Below are 8,568 nucleotides of genomic sequence, written 5' to 3'. Positions count from 1 at the left end.
ACTATTCCATGTTACTGCGCATGTGCAGATTGATTCTTGAACAACACCTGAGGAAACAAACTTGGTAGCGTAGTTTGGAGAAAACTGATACGGAGTTACCCCAGTGGACAGTGGAGTGGCAAGAGGAAGACAAGCACTTAAAAGAATAAAGAAATCAAAACTACAAAAGGTGTGTATTAAAGCGCTAAAAATGGTTCCTTCATGTGGTTACACAGTGTAGTGAACTTTTAACGCCTACAAAACCACATACTCGCACGCATGCGCACACACATACTTCAGTTCAAAATGTGATAATGTTATTATTATTTTATTTTGATGTGAAACAACTATGTTGTGTGTTGTTTATGTCGATATGTCATGTTACGTTATTGTATATTATATGTTACAGTTTTGCAACGCCCTCTGAAACCGAGCGTTTTGAGCCATCCCCAACTTTTTGCAGGGCTCACTTTCAAATGTGTAAACATCATTATCAGAAATGTTGGTTTCTAACTACATTCTAACTACTTTTATGGGTCAGAAAAGTAGAACAAGCATAATAGGTCACCTTTAAAAAACTGTTGTCAGTGCAGTACAAGGATATGGAGGGCCCCAATGACCAGGGTTGCCTTTGGCCCCCATACAGCAGGGGTCTCAAACTCAATTTACTTGGGGGCCACTGGAGCTAGGGTCAAGAATAAAGAAAATCAATCAATCAGTAATAAATAAATATAATAATAATAAAACGGCAAATAATAAAAACTTAAGAAACCACATATAGGTGGTGGGTAGACAAATTATTTTTTTCAGATTAAAATTAACAAAGCATTATTAAAGCCCTGTAGACATGACAAAACACGACTATAGTCACATTTATACTCCTTTTATTTACAACATATTGCGCAACTGCAGGGTCTTGAGACTCTTGCTAACTCTCAAACTAGAGAGCTAGCGACCTAAACGGTAGCCTCCAAGTTATTTCCTTTAAACTTAAATAGCCAAAAACTTACCACTTCCACACGGATAGGGAGGATAACTATTAACAGTTATTTAACCTTTAACATGAACATTAATCAAACGTAATAATTTTTTCTGGGTACATGATACCATACAGCATCCATATCAAACTTGCACGGGCCACACTAACATTAAACTTTCATATCAAGGCGGGGGCCTCAAACTAGTGTCCTGCGGGCCACATTTGGAGGCGAGTGTATATGCCCATGGCTTTGAATGAATGTAAACAACAGTGTAGCCTTTTACAACCAAGCAACCCAGCACACAACAAAACATATTCTATGTAGAAGCATGCCACAGTGGATGTCTCATGTTTAAATAAATTCTCAAGAAATTGCTCTCATGAATTATTCATCAAAGCGTCATAATGCAAACTAGAAGGTTTGTAATCAAGATGCAACACACCCACAGCTGGAAGAATTTTAAATAAATGTGAATTTTAATGCTGCCAGCTTTGTATCATTAATTGATTCACACATGCATACACACATGCGGTTTCTGCACATAAAGCACATTCATTCATACAGCTAGTACACACATACACATAAACCATGTAGTGCTACTGATTTCATGCTATATGTGTGTATATCTTTCCTGCGTGGGATTTGTCACCACAATGAACTGTTGCCACGACACAAAATTATCCTCAGGACTTTTGTGTTGGGAATTGTACGGGGATGGATGACAAACAGGAATTAACATGACATTATTTTATTTAATGCAGCCCATCTGGGTAAGAGCTAAGCTCAAGATAAAACCATAAGCCGTTATTAAAAACATCTCTGAAGCTGTGCCAGATGGCTGGCGTTCATGTTTGATGCTTTCCATGAACTGTGGGGGATGAAATACAAGCGTGCAGACCACCATCTAGTGGTACGAAGAAAGAAATACAATAGGGAGTTCATTTTTATTATTATTTATTGAAATATCGCATCATTTTATTCTTCTACAGGACCAAACATTTTTCTATATACTTATACATATACATTTCTAATAAACTCCTGACAAAAGTACAAGAAAGTAATGAAAAATTACCAATGTAGATGTACAGCTAAACTAAGAACACATTTGAATGAATATTGTTTTTAATGATTATTATATGAATGTCTGCAATCAGTGGCAAAGGATGAGAGAAACTGGTGGTTTAGCTACGACTGTGACCTTTGAGTGCAGATAAAAGGGCGTGGCGGGTAGAAAGAGGGTGGAGCCCGGTAAAAAGAGGTCTGAGGTATACGTAATTTAACTCATGCATGATATACGTGTAGTGTGTGTGTGTGTGTGCTCTAGCATGCCACTTCAGTGGACTTTGAAATCATGCGGTCCATATTGCTGTTTGAGATGCTGTCCATGGAGACGTCAGTGTGGGAGCGTCCACGCTTCTCCTCTGCGCCGTGTGAGTGAATGCGGCCACGTTGCAGTTCATTGGTGTGAGCGCGGCTCCGAGGGCCATCCATGGACGAGATGCTGGAGCTGGAGGTCGTTCGTGACCGAAGCCTGGTCATACTGGCACTGGACACTATGGATAGATTTTCAAGGGAATTAAAGTGCAGATAATACTTTTTAGCACTGTGTTATGAATACGTGTAATGTTAAATTGTTATGACTTACGGTATCCCAGGCCCTGGATGAAGTACTTCAAGGCTTCAATCACTTTGGCTGGCTGTTAAGATACAAAATATGCATAAATGTCACATGAATTTACAGTAGAGCCTTAAATATACTAGCATACCTGAGCCACTTGAGGAAGTCCTCCACAATCAGCCATCTAGTGGGTCAAAGCATAAGAGTTACGTTCCAGGATGATCTTTAACAAGAGCTTTCCTCATTAGTGTTTACCTTGAGCAGCGTGGCCTTGGTTGGGTTGAGTTTGGAGTTGCAGTCCACTACGACCTCCACAGCTGGAGAACTGTCTCCAACAACCAGCAAAGTGGAGCATCTGGGACATATCACAAAAAAAGATTTCGACATTCAATCACTGTGAGTGGTTCTTTCCTGCAAAAATGTGCCACCATGTTTAACCCTTTCAGGGATAGTGGTCACTACAGTGGACAGCTATTCAATAGATGTTTTCTCCTATATGAATGAGACTTAATGTCACAGTTGCGCATCAGTCAGTAGTAGAGTAGAGTAGTCCAGCAAATACCATCTGACTCAAGTAAGGATGATGAATGGTTACCAGAAAAAAGAGAATTAGCAACTGGCATCAGTAGTGACAGTGAAGTTGAGGATGCTGAGAAAGATGGGGATGGTGAAGAAGATGAGGATGCGGAAGAAGCTCAGACAAAAAGGGAGACCTGACTCCTTTTTAGGAGAGTGGAAAGTGAATATTGAGGGAACAGATCCAATAGATTTCTTCCTGTATATATTTCCAGAAGATGTGATTGATGAAATGGTGCTCAAATCAAACCTCTATTCACTGCAAATCGTGTATTCATTACTGATTGTAAAATGAAGCATTCATTCATTCATTTTCTATCGCTTTTTCTCACGAGGGTCGCAGGGGATGCTGGAGCCTATCCCAGCTGTCTTCGGGCGAGAGGCGGGGTACACCCTGGACAAACAACCATTCACACTCACATTCATACCTATGGACAATTTGGAGTCGCCAATTAACCTAGTATGTTTTTGGAATGTGGGAGGAAACCGGAGTACCCGGAGAAAACCCACGCATGCACGGGGAGAACATGCAAACTCCACACAGAGATGGCCGAGGGTGGGAATTGAACCCTGGTCTCCTAGCTGTGAGGTCTGCGCAGCTAACCACTTGTCCGCCGTGCCGTAAAATGAAGCAGTTTGGATGAATTGAGTAGTAGTAGTAGTAGTAGTAGTAGTAGTAGGCATCAATGAGAAGACCTCATTGTTGTGGTTGGAGTTAAGTAGACAGTAATAACTGAATCAAAAAAAGTACATTTCTTTTTGGTTAAATGTTTTTGCAGTACATTTAGCAGTTTTGGAATATGTTAAAAATCTTAAAGATCAAACAAAAACATGTTTAATGCTGTTTACAATTTTCTTTTGTTTTTATTGGTTTGCTTACAACTATATTTCACGTTGTCCACTCTAATGGACACTTTACCAACTCCTTGAAAAATGTATGATTTTTAAAAATGAAGGTGGCGGCATGGCGATCGAGTGGTTAGCACGCAGACCTCACAACTAGGAGGACCAGGGTTCGATTCCACCCTTGGCCACATTCCAAAAACATGCTAGGTTAATTGGTGACTCCAAATTGTCCATAGGTATGAATGTGAGTGTGAATGGTTGTTTGTCTATATGTGCCCTGTGATTGGCTGGCGACCAGTCCAGGGTGTACCCCGCCTCTCGCCCGAAGACAGCTGGGATAGGCTCCAGCACCCCCGCGACCCTTGTGAGGAAAAGGCGGTAGAAAATGAAGGTGATAATTTTTTTTCATGCCTAAAGTGTCCCAAAAACACTTAGGGGAAAAAAATCTTGAAGCAGGTTATCATAATGCGTGCATGAAAGGGTTAAGTTCTCATTTTAACATATACTACAGACTACATAGACTATAGATGGGCATTTGTATTTCTGCTAAGATACGCATTAATGCCTGCCTGAAGCCAGGTGGGACAGGGTCCAGCTCACTTGTGACTCTCATGAGTTCAAGCGCTATAGAAAAAGGATGGATGACTATATTGTAAATGCTCGTAACGTAGCATATTAGCACATGTAGTAAGCATTAGGCCAACATCTGTGCTTGTTCTCCCACATCCCCAAAAGATGCATGTTAGGCGAATCGGAATATTGAATATGAAGCACTGTATGTCTATATGTGTATATCAATGGTAATTCCACACGTTGCTAAACAACAACCTTTGTCCACTACAAGTCCCTATAGTGGTTCTCACTTGAGGGTTCTGACGTTGACGTTGCCTCCTTCAACAGGCCTCTCCACCTGAAGAGCAGTGCGGCTGTTGTAGGCACGGAAGAACTGACCCACATTGGATTGGTTCATAGATGTGGTGATGTGGTGGCGGTATGTGGCTATGAGGTCATGATTGGACTGGATCTCATCCTAAAAAGTCAGTTTCAAAGTCAGTCAAAGCAAAAGGAGTTCAAACACTATTTCATCAACCCATCAGGGCAGCTTACCTTTCCAAATAAGTGAGTGATAATTGTGTCAGGGAGGGCGTGAGTCCATTCAGTAATCTGTAACAGGCAGAGACAAATATATTTTATTCGTAGCTGAGCCAGTCATGACACACACACACACACACACACACACACAAAGAGCTGACCTTGTTTGCGACAGTATCTATTAATCCTTCGGCATTGGGGTTGATGTTGATCAGAACCAATCCGTCCACCAGGTCTGGGTGATTCAGCTAAACACACACATGCACACAAGACACACAATTAGCAGGCCACACACAAATGATAAATAACAACTAAATCATCTGTCATATTGTATTTTCCTACTATATTTTCAAGTATTTGTTGGTGAACCTAAATGCACCATCTGGAAAGGTTAAATTGAGGCAACTGGAGTCTTCTCATTTGTTATCAAACATGCTAGGTTAATTGGCGACTCCAAATTGTCCATAGGTATGAATGTGAGTGTGAATGGTTGTTTGTCTATATTTGCACTGCGATTGGCTGGTGACCAGGGTGTACCCCGCCTCTCGCTCAAAGACAGCTGGTATAAACTCCAGCATTCCTGTGACCCTAGTGAAGATAAACAACTACATCTAATACATAATATTTGTTTAATTTCTGGCAGTACGGCGGTCCAATGGTTAGCGCGCAGACCTCACAGCTAGGAGACCATGGTTCAATTCCACCCTCGGCCATCTCTGTGTGGAGTTTGCATGTTCTCCCTGTGCATGCGTGGGTTTTTTTCCGGGTACTCCGGTTTCCTCCCACATTCCAAAAACATGCTAGGTTAATTGGCGACTCCAAATTGTCCATAGATATGAATGTGAGTGTGAATGGTTGTTTGTCTATATGTGCCCTGTGATTGACTGGCGACCAGTCCAGAGTGTACCCCGCCTCTCGCCTGAAGACAGCTGGGATAGGCTCCAGCACCCCCGCGACCCTCGTGACGAAAAAGCGGTAGAAAATGAATGAATGTTTAATTTCTTAGGTGTGAAGTGTTCCTATTTATGGGGCTATACACCTTGGGGGCTCAATTGGGTTCTTCGTTGGCCAGCGTGGTTGGCATAGCTTAACAAGTGGCCACTCTCCCCGTGGAATGAGATAATATTTGGGAGATACAGTATGTCAGGGCATTGTTATATGCAGATGATAGTCGACGGAACAAACCTCCCCCTTTGTTTAGAGAGGGCTCCTCTCTCAATCCCTATCCTGAATTTGGTCATTGTTGTCCTTAAAGTGATCTTAAGAAGCCTTTTGGATTTTGGATTGGTCGTCAACAAACAAGAAGAGTCCAGTTCCCTTAAAACTGTACAAATTATCAAGACCTTGAATGACTGAGGATCTACACAGATTTGCATGCACTATGGATACCATGTACTGTATTGTTGTGATATATTTTTTTACACCAATATTGTCATATTGCAGACTCAAATGAGGATAGAAGAAGAAAAATTGAGGACTCACAGCAAAATTAGCCAAAATGTAGGCACCAGCTCCAACCCCCAGTCCAATCACACTGTGCAACCTGTTAATCACGTTCAGAGTCAGGACCTGATCTAAGGTATTAGTTGGAGATTATCATGGTAAAACATGAGGATTATCAGGTCTGACTCACCCAAAGTGTTTGAGCACGGTAGGCAGCGCTTCGGACAGCTGGTCCATGGTCGGGTAGGAATACCTTGGGAGGTCAGAAGTCAGCATTTGGAATGATATGCAGTTTTTCCGATAAGTATAGCTCTGTCGGTAACAATGAAGACTTCTTACGTTGTTGGGAGGGTTTTGGCCCCCTCATGTTGTCCTGGTGCTTCGACATGACAAACCGGGAAATGTCTGATAATTTCTTGCATGTCCTCATGTGTGAACAGAGTCTCGAAACATGACTTGTCTGTAGAGGAGTACAAGAATGAATTCATTTGCATCACAGTCACTCTTTGTTCAAATGTAAACATGCAAAACTCTTTGGCAAGGCATATTCAAAGTAGTTGTAATACATACGGTTCAGGCCAACATCATGAAATGTCAGGATGACTGGGCGGTTTGCCTTGGGTGTCCCCGTCATGATGCAGTGGACTTTCCCATACTGAGTGTCGACATGCTCCTCCTCAAATAAACAGAGAATATTTCACACTTTTAGATGGAGACAGGTTGTAGATTGTGTCCAGTTATTCCCGATCCGCATAAGAGCAGAATGGAATGGAATGGCCTTTATTGTCATTATACAAGATGTACAACAAGATTGGAGAGCTTTTCCTTTCAGTGCAGTAGTCAAGTTAAAAAAAAAAAGTATATAAAAGTAGAGTAAAAAAAAAGACAATTTAACAAGATATGTACAAGATATATACAAAATATCCAAAATATACACATAGTATTGCACAGGAGCATATACAGGAGCAGATATATTAATTTTAGTGCAATGGTAAATAGGTCATAGTGCAAATAATGACTGTATATATGACTGTATATGTGTATACAGGTGAGTAAAGTCACATATGAGTGTATTGTAATGGGTTGTTAAATAAATAAATATGATTGAGGTAGTAACAGAAACCCGAGTCACTAAGTTCCTCCACATTCATAAAAGGCAACACATCAATATAATGTGACTGTGCTCTCTGTGTTATAGTACTTACAGCGATGTGGGGCTCAAAGACAGAGTCGGACTCATTCTCTTCCAGAACCATGGCTGCCGGTGCTGCTGGAGACTTCCAAAAGCTTTGTAGTGCACAGGTATGCAGGTACCACTTCAGGATGATGTGTGACAGAGCATTCCTTTGAGCTGCTTTATATATATATGCTCTAGTCCTGATCTGCCACTAAGCTCCAAGTCTAACCTGGTTCACATGTGGCCAACTGGCCCATGTTTTAATCTCACCTCAGGCTGCTTCTGTCCTACAGAGCCAATATTGGACGTCTACCAAGAATGAACAAAGCAGCATAGATCACAACACTGTGTTCTTACTGTTTATCTGTATGCATCTGATTATAGAGAGATTCATGTATAGGAGCGCAATTAGGCATGAATGAAGACTAGTTCATTTCTCAACTGGTTTTGCTTGAATTATGACAAGGCCATCACCACTTTTGTCAAACCATTCATTCATTCATTTTCTACCGCTTTTCCTCACGAGGGTCGCGGGGGATGCTGGAGCCTATCCCAGCTGTCTTTGGGTCAGAGGCGGGGTACACCCTGGACTGGTCGCCAGCCAATCACAGGGCACATATAGACAAACAACCATTCACACTCACATTCATACCTATGGACAATTTGGAGTCGCCAATTAACCTAGCATGTTTTTGGAATGTGGGAGGAAACCGGAGTACCCGGAGAAAACCCACGCATGCACGGGGAGAAAAATGCAAACTCCACACAGAGATGGCCGAGGGTGGAATTGAACCCTGGTCTCCTAGCTGTGAGGTCTGCACGCTAACCACTTGACCTTTTGTCAAACTAACCATTTC

At 41.7% G+C, this 8,568-nt stretch overlaps 1 protein-coding gene and 1 long non-coding RNA gene across 3 annotated transcripts; one reads left to right on the top strand and one right to left on the bottom strand.

The window, feature by feature from the left end:
- LOC131136560 (uncharacterized) lies at nt 1-8,228 on the top strand. Of its 2 annotated transcripts, none has more exons than XR_009131755.1 (3): nt 1-169; nt 7,733-7,836; nt 8,005-8,228. It is a non-coding gene; the product is annotated as an uncharacterized LOC131136560 (long non-coding RNA). The 2 variants fall into 2 exon arrangements; XR_009131756.1 differs by having other exon boundaries at nt 7,987-8,228.
- LOC131136558 (protein NDRG1-like) lies at nt 1,901-7,888 on the bottom strand. The gene is made up of 12 exons (XM_058083545.1): nt 7,740-7,888; nt 7,105-7,210; nt 6,874-6,994; nt 6,725-6,787; nt 6,574-6,634; nt 5,253-5,339; nt 5,107-5,163; nt 4,863-5,029; nt 2,833-2,932; nt 2,726-2,761; nt 2,605-2,656; nt 1,901-2,512 (listed from the first exon to the last, which is right to left on the bottom strand). Exons 1-12 carry the CDS (start codon nt 7,788-7,790, stop codon nt 2,280-2,282), a joined length of 1,134 nt encoding a protein of 377 aa, XP_057939528.1. The 5' UTR covers nt 7,791-7,888; the 3' UTR covers nt 1,901-2,279.
- Nucleotides 8,229-8,568: the final 340 nt, after the last annotated feature.

The sequence above is a fragment of the Doryrhamphus excisus genome, chromosome 10, assembly GCF_030265055.1.
Source record: "Doryrhamphus excisus isolate RoL2022-K1 chromosome 10, RoL_Dexc_1.0, whole genome shotgun sequence".
Lineage (NCBI taxonomy): Eukaryota > Metazoa > Chordata > Actinopteri > Syngnathiformes > Syngnathidae > Doryrhamphus > Doryrhamphus excisus.
The sequence above is the reverse complement of the archived record's forward strand: the minus strand, read 5'-3'. Positions and strand labels throughout refer to the sequence as shown.